Source organism: Herpailurus yagouaroundi, unplaced genomic scaffold, assembly GCF_014898765.1.
Source record: "Herpailurus yagouaroundi ecotype Mexico unplaced genomic scaffold, PumYag 181, whole genome shotgun sequence".
Classification (NCBI taxonomy): domain Eukaryota; kingdom Metazoa; phylum Chordata; class Mammalia; order Carnivora; family Felidae; genus Herpailurus; species Herpailurus yagouaroundi.
The window spans coordinates 35,620,869-35,647,721 of NW_024412412.1; the positions used below are offsets into that span (position 1 = coordinate 35,620,869).

Here is a 26,853-nt window from a genome sequence, read left to right on the forward strand (position 1 = left end):
AATCATCATGGTCAGCCCACCCAGATATGTGGGCTCTGGAGAGGTAACTCTGAGAGACGTCAACTCCTGAAGCCCACTCTTCAGGGTGAATCTCATGGGGATGTTGAGCCCCTCAGATCCCCTCTCCCTACTTCCTCCCGCTTTCGCTCTAGGTCAACTCAGCGTCTTTGAGGCACTCACGCATCTCCTGGCCCAGTGGTGCAAGACCTGGATTTGTCCAGGCCTAGCCTCCTTCCAAGTGTGCGTGAACCTGGAAGCGGGGTCCTGCATCCATCCCATGCCCTTTCTCATTTTACAGAAAGGAAAGACAAGGCAAAAGGAGGAAGCCGGTTTTCTGAGAAAACTCTGGAATCCAAATTTCCTTCTTTTCCTCCTCCCCACCTTTTTGTCGCTGTTTCCCACCCTCTAATCTTTGCAATCAGGGCTGCTACTCAACCTATGGACCCCATCCACAAGTAGGAGGTGCATCGCCCCTTTAAGGGGCAGGCCCCTGGCCTCCCTGACCTCGTCCCGCCCTCTCCGGGGCCGCAGTGCGCCTGCGCCGAGCGCCGGCGACCTGGGGTTGGGCAGAACCCAGTTCCGTGCAACTTTCAAGTGAGTTGCAAACTCCGCCCCGAGGCCGGAGCCGGTGGCCCAGCGCTCTGAGACCTCGGGGACCCGAACGAACGAAGGCCTTGACCGCAACCCGCTGCCTGGGACGCAGCAGCGCCGCGGGGAGAGTCGAACAGCTGGTTCTCCGCAGCAGGAAGTGCGGGTGGGAGCCGTAACTGCCCGGCAGCGCGGCGAGGCGGCAGAGCGCGCCCGCCCTTACCGGCTCCCTAGTCGGTTTCTCCGAGCCCCGGCCTCCTCGCCTGAGCCCACGGGTCTCCCCATTCTTCAGGCTCCCCGCACTGCAGATTTAGGGGGCGGCCGGCCCCGCCTCTGCCAAGGGGCAGCCGGAGCGCCCCTCTGGTTCTCGCCCTTCCGCTGATTACCCCATCCCAGCCCTGCGTGAGCGTCCCTCTAGGCATCTTGTAGGGGTTCTCCCTTCGTCCTGAGGCTGCGGGATGGTGTCCTGGATGATCTGTCGCCTGGTAGTGTGAGTATGGCCGCTTTCATACCCCCTCTACCTCCAGGTGCCAGGCCGCCCTTGAGGTGGAAGATGGGAACATCTGGTGGGAAAGGGGCTTTTAGTGCCCGCAAGGGTTAACGGACCTTCGGGCCTACCGCGTGGCATCGGGCACCCGTGCTTGTACTCTACCCCCAAAGCCTTCTTGGCTCATGGCGACCGCCCTCTCCCCCGCCCCCCGCAGTCACATACACTGCAGACAGGAGTGTGGGACAGAGGACCTCACACCAGCCTGCAGCCCCTTGGCAAACAAGGTGTTGTGGCACGTTGTGGGCGGAGATTTCAGGTGCCTGCTTCCTGTCTGAGCAGTCACATGACTCACCACCCTGGCCTCAGCCTCCCCACTCTGTCCTACCTTTCAGTACTCCAGCACCTGGCTCCAAGATCCCTGTCTGCAGCCTGGCAGTGCCAGGTCTGGTGGCCCTGATTGCGTGTCCATGGGAGGGGACAGCCTGGCCCTCTCACCAGCTCAGAAGCCTGCTTCCCACCTACCTGCCGTGTGTGCTCCCGCTCAATAATGCACCCATAGGCCACTGGTGCAGGCTTGGGCAGGCTTGGACTGTTTGTAAACAGCAGGGTGGGGAGGTGGCCTCCAGGGCACTGACTCAGGCACAGGTTGTGCAAGCCAAGCAAGAAGAACAGGGTAGGCCCTTGCTACTTCACATCTTTCAGGGAAGTGGCCACCTGGTGTGGGGGGGTGGGGGGACGGCATGATGCCCCTCATACTCCCCCTCTGTTTTCTAGGCTGGTGTTTGGGATGCTGTACCCAGCTTATGCTTCCTACAAGGCTGTGAAGACCAAGAACATACGTGAATATGTGAGTGTGCCTGTGGGCAGGAGAGCTTGGTTCAGGTTGGATGGGATGACAGTCAACCTTGGGGGGTATGGTAGGCCTTGGCAAGGTGGGGACGGTCTGACCTGGCCTCCCCTTCCTCCAGGAGCATAAGCAGGTGCGTGTAGAGTGGGTGTGGTTGGAGGGCAGGCTATGGGGGTGCCTGTGCAGAATCTTGTGGGTGAAGCTTCTTGGGGGTGGGTACAGGAATGAGTGGCAGTTTCTCAGAGGCACCTTTCTAGGGCCAGCCAGGTGCCAGGAGAATGCAGTAGGACAGGCTCTCTGGAATCTCTGGGTCAGCCTGGGACAGGGGAGTTGGCTCTGCAGGCTCAGCTGTTGGCCTCTGACACCCCCACCCCCACCCCCAGGTGCGGTGGATGATGTACTGGATAGTCTTTGCACTGTTCATGGCAGTGGAAACCTTCACAGACATCTTTATTTCCTGGTATGCATGCAGGGGGTCTGTGGGCTGTGGGGAGATGATGGCCCACTCTTGGCCCAGCTCCCTGGCTGACCTTACTCCCACTGTGCTCTGACAGGTTCCCTTTCTACTATGAGATCAAGATGGCCTTTGTGCTATGGCTGCTCTCGCCTTACACCAAAGGGGCCAGCCTGCTTTACCGAAAGTTTGTCCACCCATCCTTATCCCGTCATGAGAAGGTACCTCGGGGGGAGCCAGGGAGGGAAACATAGGGGTGGGTGTGAAGGAAAGAGCCTTGGACTCGGGGTTCAGGACGCTGGGTGAAACCTGGGTTCTAATCTGACTCCTGCTGCCCTTCAGCTGTGGGACCTTGATAGAACCTAGCCTTCTTCCTCTTCTGTGATAATCAAATGGGGGCACAGGTGAATGAGCATTTGAAGGTGTGAAACACCAGCTGGAAGTTGTGTTGGGGATGGTGGGAGGAGGCTGAGCGTGGTCATTCACTGAAGCATGGGAATGTCTGCTCTTGGTGTGGTTGCTAGTGCGCTGTAGGCAGGGGTGGGCAGGGAGGCATGGCACGCACTGGCTTCTCTGGGGCTGCAGAGGAGGAGTGACTTCAGTCTTCAGGTGTCCACCTGAGCTCTCTCCCCTTCCCGACCCCTACAGGAGATTGACACCTGCATCGTGCAGGCCAAGGAGCGCAGCTATGAGACGATGCTCAGCTTTGGGAAACGGGGCCTCAACATTGCTGCTTCGGCTGCTGTACAGGCTGCCACCAAGGTACCTTGGGCCCCAGCCCTTCAGCAGTCCTCCCAACCTCGTGCCTTTTGGGCGAGTCCAGCTCTCTATCAGGATGCTGAGAGAGAGCAGCTGACCATGCCAGGGAACAGAATGAGAGGTGACAGTGGGGTGTTGGCAGGAGCGTGGAGCGGGAAGTTGACTTCCTTGGCTGGGACAGTGACTGAGTGGTTGCTCCTGCTCTCTGGGCCTGTTTCCTGTTGGTGCCACAAAGGCATGGGGCTAGAAGGTCACTGGGTTGCTTTTAGTTCTGAGGCCTATGCCCCAATGATTACCCACCAGTCAGCCCTTGATTTTCCTGAGTAGCTGCCCCGACTCAGACCCCTTCCTACTAGGATCCCCTGCCCCATTCCTCCAGGTGATACAGTGATTCCCCATCACTTGCAGAGTCAGGGTGCACTGGCCGGAAGGCTGCGGAGCTTCTCCATGCAGGACCTGCGCTCCATCCCTGATGCCCCTGCCCCTGCCTACCAGGATCCCCTCTACCTGGAGGACCAGGTACCTCGCCGCAGGCCGCCCATCGGTAAGTGGACAGAGAGATCCAGAGCTGTTCCGGAAGGAATGCCTCTTCCATGCAAACTGTGGCTTCCCTAAGGGTTAGAAGAAGGTCTGTCTTGGCCCTGGGCCTTCAGACTATGGAAATGCCCAGCTTTGCCTCCCTGGCCTCCCTCTCCTCTATACAGGGTATAGGACAGGGGGCCTGCAGGACAGCGACACTGAGGATGAGTGTTGGTCAGATACAGAGGCAGTCTCCCAGCCACCTGCCCGGCCCCGAGAGAAGCCTCTGAGCCGCAGCCAGAGCCTGCGTGTGGTCAAGAGGAAGCCACCCATGCGGGAGGTCAGTGGCAAGGAAGGTGCAAGGGAGGTGGGCTGTCCAGGTACTTAGCCTACACCTCTCAGGTTGTGCCTGCCCTCTCCCCGCAGGGCACCTCACGCTCACTGAAGGTTCGGACAAGGAAAAAGACCATTTCCTCAGACATGAACAGCTAGGGTCTTCAGAGCCTGGCTCAGTCTTACCTCTTGCCTTGTGGAGCACCGGGTACTGTTTGGAGGGGACCTCTGGCTGCAGGTCTGACCTACCTGCACCAGCTGCTCAGGCTCTGCCCCCTCGGCTCCTGCTGCTGGCTAAGGGCTGGGTGCTGCCCAGGCCATGCACAGGACTATACCTGTAATGTACCAAAGCAGGCTGGGCCCAGGATTCTATTTATTGTCTTTCTCATCCTTCTACCTTCCCAGTGTGTGGGACCAGTGCCCTTCTCAAACCTCTGCAAATGAAACCAAAAGTCCACCCAGCTGTGTTCATTCCTTCCTGTCCTTCAAAGTACTTGACAGTTTCCTCTAAGGCCTGTGTGTGTGTGTGTGTGTGTGTGTGTGTCTGTCCGTCCGTGTGTGTCCTGGTTGTACGTTTTATGTTGGTGAATGAGGTCAGGTTTATGCAAATTTTGGTAAATAAATACATAAAAGTGGTCTGTTTGTCCTGGTTTGTACTCCTGGTCCTCATAGCACATATTATTAAACAGGCTTCTACAGGCCAGTCCAGGCCTAGGATGGGGGCTCAAGGGACAGACAGACTGCCAGAGGGGCCCAGTCTAATGGGGGAGGTAGCCATTGACATATAGTTGTAATGGGTCAAGTACTGTCACAGGAAATTCTTGGAGACCTCTGAGAACATAGATGGGGGACAGAGGGAGTAGGTGAACAGCCCTAAGAGGGGTCAGAGTCTAAGAAGACTGCAATCAGGAGATGGGGTTAGATCTTGATGGGAAGTAGAAGCCAGTGGGAACAGAGGTGTGGAGGGAGCTTGGGCAGCACAATAATCCCATGGGGACTAGCTGGAGCTGTAAACAGACAAGGCCTGGGGAGGCCAACTTCCTCCATGGGCCTGAGGTGGTCTCTAGGCAGCTCTGGGGACATTGAGTTCCTGTAAACACCCAGGATAATGCAGAGAGCATTGCACCTCTTTGGAGTGGCCGTGAGAGGGCAGCAGTTGCCAAGGTCTGGGCTGCCCCTAGCTTCCAGGTCAAGGAGGGCGGGGTTGGGAGGCTGGCCAGAGCCCTGCCCTACAGGGGCCTGGCCGCTGGCTGGCTGGCTGGCTGGCTGGCTGGCTGGCTGGCTGGCTGGAGAGACGATGCAGAATGCTGGCCTGGCCTCCAATGGCTCTTTCTGCTGTTCCTTCCTGTTGTTTGTGGTCATTGGTCCTGTCTGCCCCCTTCACGGAGTCTCCCCTGTCCTGAGACCCAGGCTTTTTGCCAGAGCTCGCTCTACTCCATCCCCTCCTCTAATCCCTGGGGCAGTCAGTGCTGCCTTTGCCCTCTCCTGCTCCTGCTCCTGGGTGCTGGTCTCAGTGCAGTGTCCCAGGGCTGCTTCCCTTGCCCACCCCATGCCTGTTCTTCCTTCCCACTTTTGATTAAGCAAAGAGGCGGGTGGGAAGAAGGGAAATGGTGTGGTAACCCGGAGTGACCTGAGGAGTGTGGATTAACTCTTGGTGTGGGGATTATCCGGGTTTTATTTGGGGAAGGCACTTAATCGGTCGGGGTGGTTTAGCTCCTCACGTATTGGTGTTCAATGACTTCCTATGTAGGCATTCCCTTGCATCATGGTGTTGCCTCATTTCTTCATTTCTTCATTCAGAAAGTCTGTTGAGCATCTATCAGGTACCAGGCGTGTTTCCAAATACTCAGAATGCAGTCTAGGAATGGCTAGCACCTAGAATGTGACTCCCCAGCAGGTGCTGCTCTAAGCCCCTAACACATTCACTTGATCTTCATGACAATCTCCTGAGGTAGGTACTATTATTATGACATCCATTTTACAAATAGGAAAACAAGGCACTGAGAGGGCAAGTGATTTGCCTGAGGTTACACAGCTAATAAGTGGCAGAATTAGGCTTTGAACCAGGCAGTCTGGCTCCAGAGTCAGTGCACTTAACCACTGTGCAGGACTAAAGTAAATGAGGCAAGAAGAAGGAGGTAAGTGTGTAGCAAACATGCAGTTGTGTGTGCAGTTGTGTGTGTAGTTGTGTGCCTGTCCTTGTGCTGGGCATTTTATAGGGATGATCTCCTTGAATCCTCCTGACGAGCCTGAAGGGAGGGGTTAGACCCATTTCACAGATGAAAAAACAGAGACTTGGAGAAGTGAAGCAACTTGTCCCCAGTCGTGGCTACCTGTGGGTGGTGTCCCTGTTTCCTGAGGCAAGCTTGCCCAGAAGTTGCTGCGGTAGACGTGGAATGGCAGGATCCACACTCCCGAACTGGGGGAAGCAAACAGGAATGTGTGATGAACGGGCAAATGACACAAAAACTCAGAGGAAGGGGAAGGCCTGAAGTTAAAGGGTGTTGAGGGAGCTTTCATGGGAGCTGGAGCTTCACCTGCCCTCATTCCTAGAATGCGCTTTGAGTGGGGAGCAGGGTCTTTTGGGCCCCTAGGCTGAAATGGTGACACTTTCTCAGGCCCAAGATCTCCACCTCCCTCCCCGCCAGCCTCTTTGCTAGCCTGGCTGCTCTGCAGCTCCTGCCTTTTCTGACTCCAGAGCGCTCAAGTTCATCTGTGCATCCACATCAGCCTCCAGGCCTTTGCTCCAGCTGTATGACTCTCCTGCCCTCTGAACAGTCTTTCTTTCCTGGCCCCCCATAGCCTTCCTTTGAGACCTGCTTTCTCCCAGAAGCCTTCCCTGACTTGCCAACTCCTCTTCAAGCTACTAAAGTTCCTGATCTCTGGCTGGCTCACCAATCTTGGGCTCACAGTGGGCTGCGTGGGTGTGCCAGTCCCCAGCTGGCCTCCCTTAAACCTGATTTGCTTTGTAATCCCCACCTCATCCAACCGGACTGCCTCATACCTCCATGCCGTTCCCCCTGACATGATCTTCCACCTCTACTCAACTCTCTGTCCTCCTCCTATGTGCCCTGTGAACCTCACTCAGACACCACCTATCCCAGGAAGCCCTCTGTGAGCACGCCCCCCTGCCTCCTTAGAGTTGATTGGTCATCCAGACCACACCATAGCTATTCTTACACGAACCTCTCTGTTTTTGCCTTGAGCACATCCTATTTTCTCCCCCAATTCATTGTGGCTTCATAAAGAACAGACTTGCAACTTATTCACTTTTGTATCCAGCCTGGAATAAGTGGTGGTTTAGCCAAAGTGAAATGTTGTCGTATGTGTGTGGCTCAGTGAAGGCCCACTTATTCTCTGACTTGTGAGCTCCAGCATCACTTCCTCCGTGAAGCTTCCCCCCACTTCCCCAGGGTGGGACTAAGAGCACCTCATACTCATTTGTTAATATGCCGACTCCAACAGTCACCCCACAGTGCCCAGCACAGGGCCTGACATGTAAGAGGCCCCAGTGAATGTTTGCTGGTAAAAGAACAAAGGCACTAGGTGAGTATAAGCTCCTTGAGGGCAAGGATGGCCTGTGCTTTCATCTTTGTGCACTGAACCTCTTTGTGCCCATCACAGAACCTTGAAAATGCCAGGGTCTCTACAACACACACATTTGCCAAATCGCTGCTGCTGCAGTTATACGGGTTCCAAGACATCCTGAGGCCAGAGGGGAAGGGGTAGTAAGGAGAATTCCAAGTTCTGGGGCATTTCTGGCCAAGCATACACGTGATCCTGAGACTAGAGCCTTGGGTGTGGGCTGGGCTTCTCTCAGAGCCTGCCCTGTCCCTCTGACAATCACTGAGACGTCTGCCTTCTTCGACACTGCTTCCCTCTGCATGGGGGGCCTGGCCCTAGGGCCCCCTAACTCTGGCCTGCCCATAGCCCTCAACCTCCTATTATCCACTAGTATGCCCAGGTAGGACCAAGGCTGGACTTCTGCTGCAATTGACTTAGGGCACAGATGTGCTGGGCTCCATGCTGGGCACCCAGTAGGGAGATGAGACAACCTAGGCCAGCCCCCTTGCAAGAATATACCTCTGCTTGGCCCCGGTACTAGTCCCACTCGGTTTGTGCCCAGTGCTTACTCTCTGGCTTCTCAGTCCACCTTGCCTGCTCGAGGGTCTCCTCCCTTGCCTTCCAGTTGCCAGGTGCGTGAATTCCTGGCCTCCTCTTTCCTGCCTCTGCACTGCCCCACCTTCTTTTGGACCTTAGACGGCTCCCCCCTCTCCCTGCCTCTTCAGCCCCTCTCAGCCTGTGGCCCTTTCATGTCCTGGTCCCCCTTCCGGCCTCTGGCCTCCAGGTGCACTTGGCCCCCTGCTGTAGTCTTACCGCCACTCTTGGGCTGCAGGTAGTTAACCTCTTGTTTCAACACGGCCCTGGCCCAAGCTGAGTTGGGGAGTCTGGGCTGGCACTGCCCCACCCATAAGGGGGTTGACAAGAGCACCCAGGCTCTCGCCCCATGTCCCTGATAAACATCAGGGATAATGGCTGGATAGGGGGCAGAAACGCTGGCAGGAGGATGATGCCTGCTGCTCAGGAAACCCTGGGGGCCAGAGCCTGGTTGCTAGGCAGAAGGTCTTGAGCCTGGGGCAGAATGAGGTAGCTTTCTCTACTAGGGTGGTTAGATGCCGGGAGGGGAGGGTGGGGGAGGGAGGATGGGGCACTGGGGAGGTGTGGGCTGAGAAGAGGAATTAGGTCAGGGATGTGGGTGGGTGGGCATGAGGGGAGGGGGCATCTACTGTAGAGCTTCCTCCTGGCTCCAAAAGCATTTCCACACTTCCCTTCCTCTCTCCCCCTCATCCCAGGTCCTGGGGGAATTCTCCCCGGTATTCCCCCTCCCCCATGCCCCCCGGTCCAGGCTTTGCCACAAGGGTGGGGGGCAGAGTGGGGGGAGGCCAGCCTCAGCTGTCTGAAGGATGGAGGGGCTGGGGAAGTAGGGCTAGGTGCCCAGACGGCCGCGTGTGTGGGAGGGGATGTCCTCAGATGCCCTCCACCCGGCAGTCCCCGCTCTGACGTGGGTGCCCCCCCCTCTCCCCGCCCGGATTAGTGGCAGCTTGGCCTGACTCTCCGGGGCTCCTTCCCCCGCCCCCGCCTGCTGCCCTCCCCTGGGCAGGGGGCTGTTCCACCCGAGGGGCACTGTGCTTGCCCAGGTAAGGGGCTCTGGGGACAGCGTGAGGGCAGCTGGCTCGTGAGTGCTGCTGTGCTTGTCAGCATGAATGTGTGTATCAGAGTGTGTGTGTGTATGTGTGTGTGTGCTCTTGAGGGCTCTATGTGAGCCTGGGGTGGGCCAGTACGCATCTGGGGGTGCTGGTCAGCTTGCCTTTGTCCACGAATTCAGCATTGTGTCCCCGCGTGTGTGGCTTTCCTTCTGTGTTTGTGTCTTTTGTGTGTCTCCTTAGATCTTCTCCGTCCTCAGGCACAGAATAGCCAGCTATAAGGGCTCTGTGGGCCGGTGGCATGGGCTGTGAAGCAAGATGGGGAGCTGGGTGAGGGTGGAAAGGGCCTTCTCCCCGCACCTCCCTATAACCCCCTCGGCATTTCAGGAACCTATTCTGAGAGTCCTGTTCTAGTCCAGAGACTGTGACCTAACAAGGCAGACAAGGCAACTGGGGGGTGAGGTGGGGGGAGTTGTCTGTCATACTCCCCTGGGACAGTCCCCATCTCCTTTGGAATGACAGTGACAGGCCCTCAGCACCCAGGACAACCCAGAGTCCCACCCTGCCCTTCCCAGCCTCTTCTAGGCCCTAAGCTGAAGGGCCCAGACTTCTCCCCCCTAGACTCTCCAACCAGCTTTGGCTGCCAGAGGACACAGATGGGGGACCACAGGCACACCCCAGCCCCCCATCTGCACCGTGGAGCCAGCCTGGGGGAGGGTCTGGGGCTTGGGATCTTGGCATCGCAGTCTGCATTAGACCCTCCATGATCATATTTCTGGGCACACTCAGGTCCAGGCCACCCCTCAGGGGAGCTGGGGGAGGAAGGGAGTGTTAATAACTTAGTCATGTAAACAACCCCTACCAGCCTGCCCTGCCACAGAAGCGGCCTCTGGGGGGAGGTGGAGGGGCTGAGTGAATCTATGCCAACATGACCCAAGTCCTGCCCAGTGCCCCTTCAGGACTCCTCTTCTTAGGCCCCCTCCTCTTCTCCCCATCTGGGAAAAGGATTCCTGCCTTTGTCTCTTGGGAGGAAGGCTTGCTCCCAGCTCTTCATGGCTCCCCTCTCCAGGGATGTTAGTGTGACTTCGAACCAGGCTAGAGGCATCTGAGAGCTCATCCCTTGTTTGGGATGGGGGTGGGTGGGGTGGTGCTGCCTCTGTCCTAGGCCGGGTGAAGGCAGGCCAAGGACGGCTTCCATAGGGTGGCAGGGGAGCCGTGGGGTGAGAGGTGGGGGGGCCTGAGGGGAAGGGAAGCGCCCGTTGGGCGTGTGGGTTTCTATGTGTGTCTGAATCTGTCTGTGTGTGTTTGAATCTGTCTGTTTGTGTCTGTGCTCTGGAACCACCCCCGCAGAGGAGCCGGGATGCTTCCTCGGGTGGAGGGTGCCCTGCTTTCCCATTTCCTCTCCTCCTCTCTGCTCCCTCCCAGGAGCCACTCCCATGGGCTGCTCTCCAGTGCTGGGCCTGGAAGCACTAGGAACTGGGATAGGGCAGACCCCCAGAACACCAGGCTGGAGCAGGTGTGGGGGCTCATGTGGTCCCACCTCCTCTCTGGACACTTGGTGAAACCTAGGCCCATAGAGCAGGGACAGACCAGAGCCTAGGTCTCCCGGAACTGCTAAGGCTGGACACGGGGCCTGCTACTGGGACTTGGAAGGGGGCTTTAGTCAAGAATGGTGAAGAGCAGCTTGGCCAGGTGAGGATGAGGTAGGGCAGACCTGGGCCACGGGGGGTGTACCCATGTGCCAGAGCTGAAGGACCACAAGCAAGTGGTCCAGCAGGCACAGGGTCGGCTGGCGTGGGTCAGGCCCATCACTGACCCGTGAGAACCCGACTGCCCCTGCCAGCTCTGGCACTGCCCCCTCCCAGCCGCCCCGCCCTAGCACCCCGGGGGGCACCCCGCCCCACCATGGCTTGGTCCGGCCCCTCCCGCCCTTTGCTCCAGTTCCCGGGCTTGGCACCTATAGTGGGGGTGCTGCCCGCCTGCCAGGCTCCGGGGCCGGGCCCACGGGAGGGTGGGGCGGCTGGGAAGCTGGCACCCTGCCCCGGGGGAGCCTCTCTCGGCAGGCGCCCGGGTGCCGCGGGGGGGAGGGGGGAACAAAGGGCTCATTCTCCCCGTGCGCAGCCGGTGGCATCGCCGGGGCGTTGGCGGAAGCCCCCAGGGCCCGGGAGGGGGCAGGCCCAGGCGGGGCCGCCGAATCACGGGCTCCTGTTTCCCGCAGGGTGCTGGAGGAGGAAACCGGCGGAGCAGCTTCCCCACTCTCAGTTGCGCGTCTGGCGATGGCGATGAGAGGTCTTGCTGCGCTGTCCGCCGCGCTCTCCCTCCATTAGCCGCGCTGCGCCGTGCTGCGCCCTCTCTGGTGCCTCTCTCCTGGGACCCGGGATCGGGCCCCCCTTCCAGGCACGACCCCCTCCCCCGGCCCTTCGGCCTTTCCCCCGACTCGGCCGTTTCCGACCCGGGGCGCACGTTCCCCCCGGCCCGGCTCCCACTCTCCCTCCGGGGGCACCCGCTCCCTAGCCCCGGCCCGGCCCTCCCCGCGGCGCAGCACGGAGTCTCGGCGTCCCATGGCGCAACCCACGGCCTCGGCCCAGAAGCTGGTGCGGCCAATCCGCGCCGTGTGCCGCATCCTGCAAATCCCGGAATCCGACCCCTCTAACCTGCGGCCCTAGAGCGCCCCCGCCGCCCCGGGGGAAAGAGAACGCGAGCGCGCTGAGCAGAGAGCGGGAGAACGCGTCCTCGCTCGCCGGCCGGGAGGCCCCGGAGCCGGCCCATGGGGAGCGGGCGCCCGGCGCCGGCCACGACGACCGCCGCCGCCGCCCGCGCCGCGCCCGGCCTGCGAAGCCCAGGTAAGGGCCGAGAGGGGGCGCCAGGGGCGGGCCTTCAGGGGATACTCGTAGCGGGGCATTTCTGAGGCAAGCTTGGGCTGCACGCAGCGAGTGAGTTCCCTGTGCTTTTCCAGTGTGCTTCTCCGGGCTGGGCCACAGATCTAAAAGTTAGGATGCCAGACAGGGCTGGACTGCGACGGAATGGTGGCCCCAGAAAACCCGAGCGACCTCATGCCAAGGCTCTCTGGGCTCCCTCACCTTTCTCCTGGGGCTTCATCCAGCCGGCAGAGGGGGCCGTGCTGGGAGAGCGCTGCGGCTCTGGTGCCACCTGTCATCCTGGTCCTTTGCATGCACGTTCAATTTTCCCTCCTTTGCCTCTCTCTGGGGCCCAGCCCGCTTTCCCCGCCTCCTTCCCTCCCCCTGCCAGGCTGCAGTTACCAGCGGCCGCCAGCGGCCCTGGCACTGCCTGCTGGACTGGAGCGGCTTGACCCATCCCAGCTGAGTCCTCTTAATCCCCCTCTTCAGTGCTGGCTCACTCCTTCCCTTGGGGGCAGTGGTGAAGATCCCAGCCCCCAGCAGTTGCCCGGGGACTCTGCTTCAGAAGCCAAGAAACTGTACAGAGCTGGGAAGAGACACACTAGGGGCTGCCCAAGTGTAGGGAAAGATACCAGCCAGCAGCCCTGCCTGGCAGCTTCCCCAGTGACTCTGGCCTTCCCTGCCTTCACTTCCCACCCCTATAAGCTTGAGTAGGGCTGAGGGGTGGGTAGGCAAGCAGTACCCCCAGATCCACAGACTGCAATGTGGGAAGAAGCCTCTGAGACTCCCAATTTCCAAGCCCTATTTTGCACAAGGGCACAATGACGTCCAGAGGAGTGATATGACTTGCCCAAGGTCATGCAGCAGGTGCTGAGTCAGGGCCAGGATCTAGCCTTCTTGTCCCCTTGTGCAGCACCTCCCACCGAGCTCATCTTTTGGGTTCTTCCCCCTTGCCCTTCCCAATGGCTTGTGACCAGGGTCCAGGCTCAGCAATGCAAGGACATGTTATCCTAGAAATGGCAGTCTTTGCTGAGGGGCTCTGGCCCAGGTGGGTTGTCAAGTCCCAGGTATTTGGGCAAAGGGATGACCTCCCCACACTTGAGCATCCCACCCAGGCAGGTCCTTCGAGTCGCATGTGGGCAGGCAGTGTGGAGTCTAGCTGTGGGTTGGCACTTGCCTTACTGGTTTGAGCTGCCTTGGTGCTGCCAGGGCGGTGCCTGCTCTGTAGCAGGTGGTAGGGTGCTTGGGGCATGTGCCTGAGAAACTCATGCTTTGTTGGTTATGCTCCAGGGATCCCCTCTTGGAAAGCCCCATGAGGGCAGGAGAGTAATGGAGAGTACGCCCAGCTTCCTGAAGGACGCCCCAGCCTGGGAGAAGATAACCCCTGAGAATGGCATTGTGGGACAGGAGTCGGATACCCTGCCTCGAGATGGCCTGCGTCGTGGGGCACTGTGCCTGGGAGAGTCTGCCCCCTTCTGGAGGGGTGTCCTAAGCACCCCAGACTCTTGGCGTCCCCCTGGCTTTCCCCAGAGCCCCAAGGACACGCTCCCACTGGTGGAGGGAGAAGACCCCCGCAATGGGGAGAGGAAGGCCAGCTGGCTGGGCAGCAAAGAGGGTCTGCGCTGGAAGGAGGCAATGCTAAACCACCCACTGGCACTCTGTGGCTCCGCGTGCCCACCCCGCTATGGCCCCCTGATTCCTGAGCATAATGGTGGCCATCCCAAGAGTGACCCTGTGGCCTTCCGGCCCTTGCACTGCCCCTTCCTGCTGGAGACCAAGATCCTGGAGCAAGCTCCCTTCTGGATGCCCACCTGCTTGCCACCCTACCTAGTGTCCAGCCTGCCCCCAGAGCGTCCATGTGACTGGCCCCTGGCCCCACACCCCTGGGTGTACTCAGGGGGACAGCCCAAAGTGCCCTCTGCCTTTGGCTTAGGCAGCAAGGTGAGTGATGGAGCAGAGAAGGTACCTGAGGCTCAGACCACACCAGGTAGCTCAGTGATCCCTGAGCAGCCCTGCCAGGGCCACACAACTCTGCTCTTCCATTCTGATGACAAGATAAGACAGCACCCAAGTAGTCAGCTCAGAGTCAACCCCAAGCAATTCTTCTTCTGAGCAATTCCATCTCACAAAGCCTTCCTTGCCTTTGGGCCATTTCAGGGTTGACTCACCCATTGTCCACCCAGAACAAATCCCTGGGAACTGGGATCTCAGAATGTGTGGTCTCATCCTGGGGTTGTGGGGCAGACGAGGCTGTCTGTCTGGGAGTGGGACATGAGGGTGCCCCATGGCCTGTGTCTACGGCACCTCCCCCTGCCCCAGGCAACCCACCCACATGCCTAGGAATAAGATTTAAAATATTTTAAGACCAGTATGGTACTGGTCATCAAACAATCTCAATAGATTCTGGAGGCCCTTTGGGGGTGGCAAGCACTAACCTTTTAGTTGCTGGATTTGTGCGGAGGTCTTAGAAATCCTGGGGGAAGGATCTGGGGTGGCCAGGGCAGTGGGGAGGCACTTAGGGAGCAGTGCCTATAAACCAGGCTTGAGTTCTTCAGTGTTTTCACAACCCTTGAGGCCACACAGGCGCACACCTGCTGGTTGTCGGTTCTGCTCGTCCTTTGAAGCACTGGGGATCAAAGTCAGCACTAGCTCCATCCCTTCTCCTCTCTTTAGGGCTTTTACCACAAGGATCCAAGTGTTCTCAGGCTGGCAAAGGAGCCATTGGCAACTGTGGAACCTGGGTTGCTGGGCTTAGCCCCTGGTGGGCGTCTCCAGAGAACTGGGGAAGTGGAACGTCCTTCATTCCATCAGAGAGATGGAGAGGCAGGAGTCAGCAGACATCAGAATCTTTGCCCATTTCTCCTGGGACATCCAGATGCTGTTCCCCGGAACCCCTGGCCCACTTGTCCCCCAGGCCTGGTTCATACTCTTGGCAACGTCTGGGCTGTACCAGGGGGTGGGAGCCTTGGGTGCCAGCTGGGGCCATCAGCCACGCTGAGGTGCCCCTCTCCTGGGCCTCCTACCACGCAGGTGGGCTGTTGTTCATCTCACCCACCTGCTAGAGATAGAGATCTTGGCCCTTGTGGGAAGTGCCAGGAGCGCCTGGAGGGGGGCACCATTGGGCCCAGCGAATCCAACGAGGAAGCAAACAAGACCTCTGGTCCCAGGGCCTGCCCACCCAGCCATCATACCAAGCTGAAGAAGACATGGCTCACACGACACTCAGAGCAGTTCAGGTGTCCAGGTGGCTGCCCTGGCGATGAGGAGAACCCATCTGCCCACCTGCAGGCCCTCAAGAGGGCAAGCAGCCCTGAGGTCCAGGGGGCAGGTGGCAGCCCAGCTGCCAAGCGCCCACCCAACCCTTTCCCAGGCAGTGCGGGGCAGGGGGCCAGAGATTGGCAGGAGATCCTCAACTCATCCTTTGGGAACAAAGTGGAGGCAGAACAGCATGATGACCACAGAGGTAAGTGTGCACGGGGCCCTGCTTGGGAGGGGGCAGCTGGGACTGGGGCTTTGTGGGGAAGTGGGGTCATTAGAGGTGTTTATGAGTGGATCGCACAAGTTGTCTGGTTTCCCACCGAAATGTGATAGTTCCCTCGGAGTTCATTAGCATCTACAGGCCAGAGCCTTCTAGAAAGTGGCTTCTTCTTCCCATCTGCCTCCTCCCAAGCTATGATGGCAATATAACAACATGGTTCAGAGCATGGGCTCTGGAGTCAGAGTGCCTGGGTCCTGACTTTGCTGACTGGTGCTATGTGACCTTGGGCTAGTTATTGCACCTCTCTGGGCCTGAGTTTGTTCATCTATAAAGTGGGGATAAAGACGGCATCTACCTCATAAAGACTGCTGCAAAGATGAAATGATATCAAGATCATGGCCTGAGCTTAAGTTGGAGGCTTAACCGACTGAGCCACCCAGGCGCCCTGCTAAACATTTGTCTTTGTGCTTACTTGTGCCACTTAACCCTGTCTGGCAGATTATCCCTCCTGAAGGACCCCTTGTCCTGCCCCAGGAATAAACAACTACTCCCTTGGGCAATGGGATCATGGAAACTCAATTTGGACTCTGTCAGTATTAGGACTTTGGGCACATCCTGAACCCCTCTGTCATGCTGTGCTCTTCATGGAGGGAGCCGGCAATGATGGCCCATCACCTCAGTCTTGGCCTCCAGGACCGCCGGACCTGGATCCCAACTCTCAATGGCCTTGCCTAAGCACCCCTGCACCTGGCGTGGGTCTGTCCACACTCTCGCAGGCCTCTGCCTGGGTTGGGAAGCAGTTGGCCCCCTCTCCCTTCTTGGGTTACTGCACCTGTGGCCTATGTTGAAACCCTCAGGCCTTCTCACCTTCCGGCGCCCTCCGTCCCATGCCGGGATTGTCTCCTCAGGCTGACACGACGCCAGAGGTATTGCTAAGCCCACGGCGCAGCAATCCAAAAGTCTACACTGACTGAGGGACGCCTGGCTGGCTCAGTCGGTAAAGCACGTGGCTCTTGATCTCAGGGTTGTGAGTTCAAGCCCCACACTGAGGCTTACTTTAAAGGCAGAGCTTACTTTAAAAAAAAAAAAAAAAAAGATATAACAAAGTCTACACTGACTGGATCTTGAACTTGGGGCAGGATAATCATCCCACCTGCTCCAACCTTGGGCCCAGCACAGCACACCCCTCCTCTCAGCCATCTGCCCGTGTCATTCTCAGACTCCCTGCCCAGCCTTTTTTTGTGAAGTTTCTGGCTGCCTGGTTCACTTTCACTAGCTCCAAATCAGGCTTAGTAGACTAGGGCCTAGGGGCTAGGCTGGCTCTGTATGTGGGTGGGCTGAGTGCTAAGGCACGGCCCAGGGTTCACATAAGCCCAGCAAGTCCCTGACCAGCTTCATTGTCTCCTCAGGACCCCAAGATGGTAGGGCCAGCAGCCTCCAGGACCCAGGGCTTCAGGATACACCTTGTTCGGCTCCTCTGGCATGCGTGGCTCAGTGCCAAAGCTGTACCCATGCAGCTGGAGAGGTGGGAGGGCCGGCCTGCCACTCCCGGCAAGTGCTGAGGTGAGCCTGTTGCCCCGGTGTGCCCCCAGCATCTTCCCAGTGGGGGCTCCCTCCTTACCTTCCTGTGCCCTGTCTTCAGATTGCCTCCGGAAGGGGAACAGCATCAGGAGGAAGACTTAGCAGTCAGCTCTGAGGGAGGAGGGTCTGGCCCTGAGGCCCAGCTCAGCAAGGGCCTTGCCAAGCATCTGCTAAGTGGTTTGGGGGATCGACTATGCCGTCTGCTGCGGAGGGAGCGTGAAGCCCTGGCCTGGGCGCAGCGGGAAGGTGAGCAGGACCCGTGGGGCAGCCAGGAGCCCGAAAGGGCTGGATCCTGCGGTCACTGTGCTTTTACAAGGAGCAGGAGGTCTGCAGAATGTGGGCCCCTTCCTCCCCTTAACGCTGTCTGTCCTGATAACGGCTCAAGGAGAGCTCCTGCACTGCTTTGCCCTTATTCTTGGCTTAGGCTTCTAGTTAACATGAGTTCTGAAGTTTCTGGCCTGGGTGAGGGATGTTGGGAGGGTGTGAAACCCGGTCCAGTCCAGCTGCCTAAGAGCTTCTGGGTTTGTTGGGGGAACAAGACTGAGAGCCAGGTATATGTACGAACTCTGGAAGGTGAGGGCCCTCCCTGCGTTTCGAGGCTAATGGGCCCTAAGAAAGCTAGTAGGGTCTGGGCTGATGTGAAGACACCAGTGGGGAGCCAGACATTCCGTGGGTCCCCCTGGCTTCAGGCTCTCCCTCCTGCTCCCTCTCACAACACTGCATGTGCATTTGAAAATGTGTGCACACACCTGCAGCAAGGTCACAAGCCGGCTCCCTCCTATCCCAGAAAGTTCAGCTCCCTCCCCCTTTCCTCAGCCCATCTAGCCTGCCACTCCCTCAGCCTGGATTCCCAGCACTCCACATCAGCCAGCAGCCTGTCCTCCTCGGCTCACCCTGGCTTGCCCAGCCCCTCAGGCCTTGGCACTTTCTGTTCCTTCTGTCTGGAATGGCCTTCTCCTCCCTTTCTCCGTGATGAATGAACACTTACTCATCACTCTAGGGGCGCATTTTGTGAAGCTGCCCCCACCATCCCTACCCTCATCTTTCTATCCCTTTCTCCTACTCCAGCGCTCACCCCGTGGTGCCGTGGTCATTGCCCCGTCTATGGGCCCATCTCCCCTCTTGGAATGTGAGCGCTAGGAGGGCATCTCTGAGCCCTGACCAGCTCTGAGTCCCCAGCGCTCAGCCCCACACAGGACAAGGTGTCTGTTGCATGAGTAAATGAGCGTGTGCTCACTGGCGTCCTTCCACCTACTGCGAAGGGCTTAGTCAGAAACCCCAGGCGAGGGAAGGAGTGGCCGCCTAAGGTTTCCTCTTCTGGTGTACAGAGTCTCCTGCAGGAACGCCACCTCCGGAGGGAGGGAGGTGGGTGAAGGAATGTGTTGGAAATGGTGTGGATTGGTAATTCAGGACTGATGGGGAAATCCTTGGGGCAGGAATTGGGGAGGTGAGGCCTGCACTCTCCCTGGGAGGGTTTTCTGGAGACGTGCTGTGGGGAGTTTCTTTACAGAGGCTGTCGAGTAGGTGGGGGTGTCTGCAAGGGGCCTGTCTCCCTTCCAGGGTGGCCCCACAGTGGAAGCTGCTCCTGCTCTTCTCCATCCCTGCCTGGAGGTCCTCAAAAGGGACCTATGGCTTGAGCCTCCTCTGACCCTGTTCTCTCCCGTGGTAAGCAGGCCAGGGGCCAACCAGGACAGAGGACAACCCAAGCATTCCACTCTGCTGCAGCAGCTGCCATCGTGGACTCTTCAACACCCACTGGAAATGCCCCCACTGCAGCCACCGGCTGTGTGTGGCCTGTGGTCGCATGGCAGGTGCTAAGAGGGCCAGGGACAAAGCAGGTAGGAAAGGAGCTGGGGGCTGAGGGTGGGAGGGCAGAGACGGGGGCCTCCAAGGGCTGCTCTAAGGTGTGTGGCCATTTCTTGGCTGCCTCTCCCCAAGAAAGCCTCCCTCCCCAGCCCCAGCCTCAGCCACCATGGCTCAATGCCCCTTAGAGCAGACTTTTCCCTCTCCCCAGATCAGAGGGCCACGCCTGTGTCCTTGCCCACCCTTAAGAGAAGTCGAGTGCCTACTCTATGCCTCCCACTTTGCTCAGCTTGCATCTTTTTAAACCTTACAACATTGTGAGGTGGGTATTATTGCCTCAATTTTCCAGATAAGAAAAACTCAGAGAGGTTAAGTGACTTGTTCAAGGTCACACAGCTAGTAAGTGTTAGGTCCAGGATGCAGACTCACGTCTTCTAATCCCAAGTCTTACTCTTTTCATGGTTCTCAGCTTTTTCTCCCTTGGCTCCACTCAGTCACCTGAGGACTTAAAATTTCCCAGTGTTCCAATAGAGATAGCCAAAAGGAGGTGCAGGGTCAGAAATGTTTCAGAACACCGTATTCTATGTGATCATCTTGGAGTCTGGCAATGCATATCATCATTTTAAAGGCTCTGCATTCTGCAAGCAAAGGATCCTATGTCACTCTTGAACCCAAGTTTCCTAGAAAGCCCATGTTTTATGGATTGTCAAGCCCCTTGATTTAGATATCATGCCCTTGTCCTTCTTCCCTGTCTTTAAGCTGTGGTTACTTTGGTTTCCTGACCTGCACCTTCTCTCTTCCTACCCACAGGCTCTCAGGAGCAGTCCACAGAGGAGTGTCCTCAAGAGGCTGGGCACAGTGCCAGTTCCCTGATGCTCACCCAGTTCATCTCCAGCCAAGGTAAGCCATCTTGGAGAAATGGGGTGTGCAGAGGGCGGGTCCTGGGGAGAGCAGCTTTCTGTGTGGATGTGCCTCAGCCTAATCCCATGCCCTCTTGCTCGGTGAGGCCAAGCAGCACAGGGACAGCCTCCTGTCCACACTCACCATCAAACTCTATCTCCCTTCCCCACTCACAGCTCTGGCAGAATTGAGCACCGCCATGCACCAGGTTTGGGTCAAGTTTGACATCCGGGGGCACTGCCCCTGCCAAGCTGATGCCCGGGTGTGGGCCGCTGGGGATGGGGACCAGCAGGTAAGAAGCAGGGCATGGGACAGGTGCCAGCACTAGCTGGTTGGCCCCAGGATTGGGCAGTGTGTTTGGAAGTTACTGACCTTGGCAGGGTTTGGCCCGTATCTTTTGATGGGACTGAAGGATATGGAAGCTGGGTAAAATCAAGCTACTTCTCACCTTCCTCTGGGGATTGGGATCCATGGATTGAGCTCTAGCATCTGTCCCACCTCCCTCGCTCCTGCCCAGAGCTCCTATCCACCTTGTGTGTGTTACAGCTTAGCGTTTGCTGGCGGGTCCTGTCTCTCTACTCAGCCGGCATGGACTCCTGAAGGTGGAGTTTGGACCCACCTTCCCTGTGTGCCTTGCACTTAACACATAGCAGGCACTCAGTATGCATTTTACAAACTTTTTATAAAGTTCATGCTTTTATTATAAAAATCATTCATTCAAGAAATGGCTTATTGAATGCATTTCGTGTGCCTGACAGTGTTACATACCCATGGTGAAAACTACAAGCAAGTAATAGGAAGAAAACAACAGTAGCCCTATAATGCCGCCATTATCATTGTGACATATTTCTTTCCAGGCACTTGCCTGTATATTTATTCAGTCTGTTTTTGTGTATCTTAGATCAGACTGTGTGTGGCATTCCGTAAGCAACTGTTTCCCACCTAATGTTATATCACATAATATTTTGCTCCTTGTAAACACAGTTTTAGGATTTATAAGAGTCTGTTGTTAATACTTGTGGGTTGGGTTGGACTGAGCTGTGTTTGCCATTTTTAAATCTCTGGTTGGATTGGGGGGGTTGGTGGATGGGTTTAACAGAAGGAGCCGACAGAGAAAACTCCCCCAATTCCACAATCTTCTTGCAACGGGGATACTGAAAGGACCAAGGACATCAAGGAAGGTGAGCAGCCCCCCTGGCCCTCGCTCACACTGTGCATGGGGAGGCTGGGCCAGGGCTGGCATCCCCAGAACAGATGGGAATTGCTTTAGCCAGCGCACCCCTCCCCCCCGCCCTGCCCCCAATAATCTTCCTCACTCTTCTCAAGTCATTCCAGATGAAATAAATCTAAATACAATCTAGGACAAGTCTCCCCACCCCTGTCCAGTCAGAACCCCACTGTGAGCCCCTCCTTTGGAGAGGCAGCGGGAGACAGACTTGGCCAAGAGATGAGGGCAGACCCTATGGGCTGTGGAGCCTCGAAGGGAAGGGGAAGCCTCTCACCATTTTCCTCCCTGCCAGAGACCCCCGACTCCACGGAGACCCCAGCAGAGGACCGTGCCAGCCGAGGGCCCCTGCCTTGTCCCTCTCTCTGTGAACTGCTGGCTTCCACTGCTGTCAAACTCTGCCTGGGGCACGAGAGGATACACATGGCCTTTGCCCCAGTCACTCCTGCCCTGCCCAGCGTGAGCGAGGGCACAGAGGGAGGCCTGGGGGCCCGGGGACAGAGGCTGGGCTGGCCCTCCCTGTGGGGTAAGGCAGGTCCTGAGCTGTTCTGCTCCTCCATCCCTCCCTTCACACAGGACGACCGCATCACCAACATCCTGGACAGCATCATCGCACAGGTGGTAGAACGGAAGATCCAGGAGAAAGCCCTGGGGCCGGGGCTGCGGGCTGGGCCAGGCCTGCGCAAAGGCCTGGGCCTACCCCTCTCGCCAGTGCGGCCACGGCTGCCTCCTCCCGGAGCTTTGCTGTGGCTGCAGGAGCCCAGACCTCAGCGAGGCTTCCACCTCTTCCAGGAGCACTGGAGGCAGGGCCAGGTGAGGCTCCTCACCTCCCAGCTCCCCATTCTCATGGCCTTGGTCACCCTCAGGGCCTCAGGGTCACCATCAGGCAGACCTGGTCCATCACACAGAAGGGGCAGCGGGGCTGGTCCCCACACTGGTCTGGTGTCCCTCACAACATGCTCTGGCCTGGCCAAGTTGGGTGCCTGTCCATTCTCCCTGCGTCCCTCTTCCTTTCCTCACTACAGCCCGTGTTGGTGTCAGGGATTCAGAGGACACTGCAAGGCAACCTGTGGGAGACGGAAGCTCTTGGAGCACTTGGAGGCCAAGTGCAGGCACTGACCCCCCTTGGACCTCCCCAGCCCACAAGCCTCCACAGTGCAACGTTCTGGGAGGGATTCTCCAGGCCTGAAAGTAAGTGTCCCTGATGTGGGGTATGGGGAGTTGGGAGACTGAGCCAGGGGGCAGCGAAGTCCCATGGTGAACCTGGGGGGCAGCTGGAAGCAGAGCCCAGGGCAGAAACTAGACTGTCTTGCTGCCAGGGGGCCGGGGTCCTCTGGACAAGGAGGTTCCTCCCCCGGCAAATGGCATGTCTCCTCCTCTAGTTCGCCCAAAGTCAGATGAGGGCTCCGTCCTCCTGCTGCACAGAGCTCTGGGGGACGAGGACACCAGCAGGTGTGTATAGTACCAAGGGCTGGCCCCACCTGCCGAGGCTCTGCCCAGCCCCTTGCTGTCACTTCTCCTTCTTCACCCCCCACCTCAGTGTTCCCTGCTTGCCTCTGGGAGTGACCCCACTAGTGGTGGGCTTTGAGGGGATCTGGGTGCCTGGGTTGAGCCTGCTGGGTATGACCCTGCCCTCTTCAGGATGGAGAACCTGGCTGCCAGCCTGCCACTCCCAGAGTACTGTGCCCACCATGGGAAACTCAACCTGGCTTCCTACCTCCCACCTGGTCCTGCCCTGCGTCCACTGGAGCCCCAGCTGTGGGCAGCGTATGGTGAGTGCTACTTCACCCTGCCCAGCCCCTGAGCCCATTCCTGTTACCTCTGGGCCCATGTGTGTCTGTGCGAAAGTCCTGGAGCCCGTGCCCAGCTGTCCCTTTTCTGCCTCCATCAGGTGTGAGCCCACACCGTGGGCACCTGGGAACCAAGAACCTCTGTGTGGAGGTGGCTGACCTGGTCAGTGTCCTGGTACGTGCTGAGGCCCCACTGCCTACCTGGCACCGGGCACAGAAAGGTGGGTCCTGGGCCAGAAGCAGGGGTGGGGACAATCTGCAGATTTCAGCGTGCTGTTTCTGCTTACCCTGGGCCCTCCTGAGCTGTTTTTCTTCCACAGACTTCCTCTCGGGCCTGGACGGGGAGGGGCTCTGGTCTCCAGGCAGCCAGGTCAGCACCGTGTGGCACGTGTTCCGGGCACAGGATGCCCAACGCATCCGCCGCTTTCTCCAGATGGTGAGGAAGGAGCTGGGAGCCCTCTTCCCCTGCGCTGCCCTCATGCTCCCTGGGAGTCGGGGTTCCCAGCCCAGGAAGCTCTCCCTGTTGTGTGTGTCCCATGTGCTCACTCTCCCTGCCCCTTAGGTGAGCTGGACAGCCTTGACTCCCACAGACAGGTACAGAGAAGGCAGACTGGGACCTTATGAGTTGTGTGCTGGGGCACGCAGAGAGAGCAGGGGCTGAGGAGGGACCTCATGATGAAATGAAAGCAGGAGCCGTCACAGGCTAGGCACTGTGTAAGAGCCTTGGGTACATTATCTCGGTTAGTCGTCATAACCACCCTGTGTGGCAGGCACTGCTGCTTTCCCATTTTGCAGATGAGGAAACTGAGGCTAAGTGGTAGAGTGGAGACCTGAGCTTATGGCTATTCCCACCTCAGGTCACTACGCTGCTCCTCCTGGGGGCAGGCAGCATCCCCTGCATAGGCTGGGGGTGGAGGGGGGGGGCCTGGCAGAGGGCAAAGGGAAGCCCATCTGAGATGTCCTCCTGCTTCTCCCCTGTCCATTGTCTACACCTTATGAGGAGGTGCTCTTTGGGGTGCTAGCACTTGAAGGCTGAGGGAGACAGCATGGTAGGTAGAGGGACAGACTAGACAGGATGAGGAGCAGGGAAGGAGAAGATGAGCAGGGGGCAGGAAGCTCCAGGGGGTGGAAGGCAGTGGAAGTCTAGTGTTAAGGTTAGGACAGGCACAGCAGTTCCAAAGGCCAGCTGAACTCTGATTGTCCTGGGAAAAAGACGTCCACCAAGTGTCACCCCTGCTAAGGCACACACATACATATACACAGACATGCAGGTGTTAAACTTGCTGTCCACCACCACCCTCCTGCCCACAGGCATGTGTATCTGCAGACACATCGACAAACACACACAGATCTGTAGATGTACACACAGATGCTAGAACACACAGAGGGAGCAGACAGAAGCACACCTTCATACATAGACAGCCTCATCTAGTCTGGGTGTGGTTCCTCTAGGCAGTCTCATATGGCCAAACCTGATGATTCATGGAGAAGGTTTGAGGGGCATATTCTCACTGGGTGGCCTGGGAAACAGTGATCGAACTCCAGGATGCAATCAGAGGGCAAAAGAGCCTGGGCACCTGCCTGGGGCTACCTAGGCTCCAGCCTAACACACCAGCCTCCCCTTTCCCCATGGCCCAGTCTTGGAAGCCTGAGTCCTAAGTCCAGGGACAATTGCTGAGGTCCTACTGAAGGGGTGGATTTGTCCAGCAGCCAGTTGGGGCACGATGCTGGCATTTACCCCTACAGCTATTCCCTGGGCGTCTACTTCTCTGTCCCCTGTGAATCCCTGTGTGCCCAAAGAGTTCCCCACTCTGGTTGGGCTGATGAAGGCCACCCCTCCCCATAGCCATGCCTGCTCCAGAGGCCTCAGCCCAGCAGGCAAGGCTGTACTTCCACTGGGCATCAGAACTTCTGTGTGGCCTTTGTTGCATCTAGGATCTTAGAAGAATCTGATAAATGCTTTAGATCATCTCATCTCAAGGATATACAGCTATCTAGTCACCTACAACTTAGCACACAATTCAGGACGTTCACAGGACTCCAAGTCAAGATCTCCTCATGTAGACAGTTTATGAGTTGGGATTATGCAGGATATCTTTCTGGGTTTTAGAGAAAGGGGCCCAGGACCAGGGACACAGAGGCTACTGAAGGCATCTAGCCCCACGAAAGGTGGGGGTTTAGACTCCCAGCCTCAGAGCCTTAAACCTTTCCTCTAAGCTGTTTCCAGCCACATCTCTGTTCTGCCAACCTGAGCAGCCCTAGCTTCTCACCACCCAGCCCCTTCTCCCACTCCTATGACCTCCCCTCCTTGCCCCGCAAGACTTGACACCTTCAGCTCTTGGCCTTTGCACCCTGACCTTTGGGAAGTCTGTGCCCCGTCCGGCAGCCCTGTCCTTGTTTCCCCACCTTCCTCATTCTGCCTTCTCTTCTTTGAGGTGTGCCCGGCCGGAGCAGGCAACCTGGAGCCTGGCACCCCGGGCAGCTGCTACCTGGACGCAGGCCTGCGGCGGCGCCTACGGGAGGAATGGGGCGTGAGCTGCTGGACCCTGCTGCAGGCCCCTGGAGAGGCTGTGCTGGTGCCTGCAGGGGCTCCCCACCAGGTGCTTCCCCAGCAAGCCAGGGGCTCTGCAGAGAGCTCACACTATGCGAAGTGCCAAGAGCAGACACCACAGTGATACAGTGTTCCTCGGCCTGCTCTGTCTTTGACCCTCCCGATGCCCTGAGAGCTAGGCAGGGCAGGAAGTCACGCCCTGTTGTAAGGAAGAGGAGAAGCTGAGTGGTCTTGAAGTCATCTAGCCCAACTGAGCTTCTTGTCCTCGGTTCCCCACCCTGCCTGTGCCACCTCTGGCATCCCCTGGGCTTGGTTTTGGCCTTGCCCTTTGAGGTGCCTGGTGCTGGATCCAGGGCTTCTGCTCTCTGAGAGCTGGGTGGGGGTCATTATGGGAAGTAGACCTCAGGGACAAGAGGGGCAAGGGGAGGATGTGTGAGCCCGAGTCTCCACTGACCCTCTGCCTACCTCCTGTCTGGCACAGGTACAGGGCCTAGTAAGCACAGTGAGTGTCACTCAGCACTTCCTGTCCCCGGAGACCTCTGCCCTCTCTGCTCAGCTCTGCCACCAGGGACCCAGCCTGCCCCCTGATCACCGCCTGCTTTATGCCCAGGTGAGTGTGACACTGGCCAGGAGGGCAGTTGGGGTGGCATAGCAGATCTACTCTATGCCAAGCAAGCAGCCAGCCGGGGCCTAGGAAGGGCATCCTCAGTGGGAAGAGCCCAGGAATGTGACTGTAAACACCTTGTCCTCTCTTTTTCTCCTAGATGGACTGGGCTGTGTTCCAAGCAGTGAAGGTGGCTGTGGGAACATTACAGGAGGCTAAATAGGGGTATCCCCAGTGTCTGGGGTAGGTTGGGGGGCAAATACTCAGTCCAGACACAGCTTCAGCAGATAATGATGCTGGGATAATTGGGGACTTTTGGTCAATCCCTCAAGCACCACTCTGGGCACAGACAGGGCACCCTGTTCCCCGCTCCAACCTAGGCCCTACAGCCAGCAACCACAGTGCCGTTGAAGCTCACACCTGCCCTTCGCAGGCTGGCACCTGCTGTCCCTGCATCTCTTGCCATGGTACCAGGCCCACACTGGGGGTGAATGACTCCCTTCAACCCTTGCCCCCTGAACCCGGGAGGCAAACAGCCCTTCCCTGGGGCACCTCGGGAATCATTCTGGCTTAAGCAACACCTTCTTCTGCTGCCTCATCCCCTGCTGTCCCACCTGTGCCCGTGCTCTGCTTACACCACCTGCATCTTCACTGGGCTCCCGGGTGGCCCTTCACACTGCAGGCATGCTGGACAAGGGGCCACTGAAATCCTGCCCTCTTGCCAGAGAACAGTGAGGTGTGGGGAGAGGGTGGCATCAGAACATTGCCCAGGCTTGGCTGGAGGGAATGATATGGGTGATGCCCTGTTCCTGCTCCCTCTTCTCACCTCCCTCCTTCATGATTTCCATTAAAGTCTGTTGTTCTGTGAA

The 26,853-nt window shown here is 58.0% G+C and overlaps 2 protein-coding genes across 5 annotated transcripts; both read left to right on the forward strand.

Annotated features, from left to right (window-relative positions):
* Positions 1 to 548: 548 nt before the first annotated feature.
* Positions 549 to 12,781, forward strand: REEP4 (receptor accessory protein 4). Of its 2 annotated transcripts, none has more exons than XM_040490335.1 (8): positions 549 to 1,078; positions 1,853 to 1,925; positions 2,309 to 2,385; positions 2,480 to 2,600; positions 3,028 to 3,141; positions 3,547 to 3,682; positions 3,843 to 3,891; positions 12,670 to 12,781. In XM_040490335.1, exons 1-8 carry the CDS (start codon positions 1,047 to 1,049, stop codon positions 12,764 to 12,766), a joined length of 699 nt encoding a protein of 232 aa, XP_040346269.1. In that variant the 5' UTR covers positions 549 to 1,046; the 3' UTR covers positions 12,767 to 12,781. The 2 variants fall into 2 exon arrangements, with proteins under 2 accessions (XP_040346269.1, XP_040346268.1); XM_040490334.1 differs by lacking the exon at positions 12,670 to 12,781 and adding an exon at positions 4,084 to 4,626 and having other exon boundaries at positions 551 to 1,078; positions 3,843 to 3,997.
* On the forward strand, positions 9,094 to 26,853 carry HR (HR lysine demethylase and nuclear receptor corepressor). Of its 3 annotated transcripts, none has more exons than XM_040490329.1 (20): positions 9,094 to 9,188; positions 11,413 to 12,037; positions 13,343 to 13,993; positions 14,726 to 15,515; positions 16,940 to 17,093; positions 17,173 to 17,357; positions 18,782 to 18,949; positions 19,725 to 19,814; positions 19,991 to 20,106; positions 20,914 to 20,995; positions 21,335 to 21,498; positions 21,616 to 21,852; positions 22,065 to 22,230; positions 22,422 to 22,491; positions 22,681 to 22,811; positions 22,931 to 23,050; positions 23,150 to 23,265; positions 25,265 to 25,429; positions 25,862 to 25,990; positions 26,145 to 26,853. In XM_040490329.1, exons 3-20 carry the CDS (start codon positions 13,382 to 13,384, stop codon positions 26,205 to 26,207), a joined length of 3,558 nt encoding a protein of 1,185 aa, XP_040346263.1. In that variant the 5' UTR covers positions 9,094 to 9,188; positions 11,413 to 12,037; positions 13,343 to 13,381; the 3' UTR covers positions 26,208 to 26,853. The 3 variants fall into 3 exon arrangements, with proteins under 3 accessions (XP_040346263.1, XP_040346265.1, XP_040346264.1); XM_040490331.1 differs by having other exon boundaries at positions 9,096 to 9,188; positions 18,785 to 18,949; XM_040490330.1 differs by lacking the exon at positions 9,094 to 9,188 and having other exon boundaries at positions 11,404 to 12,037.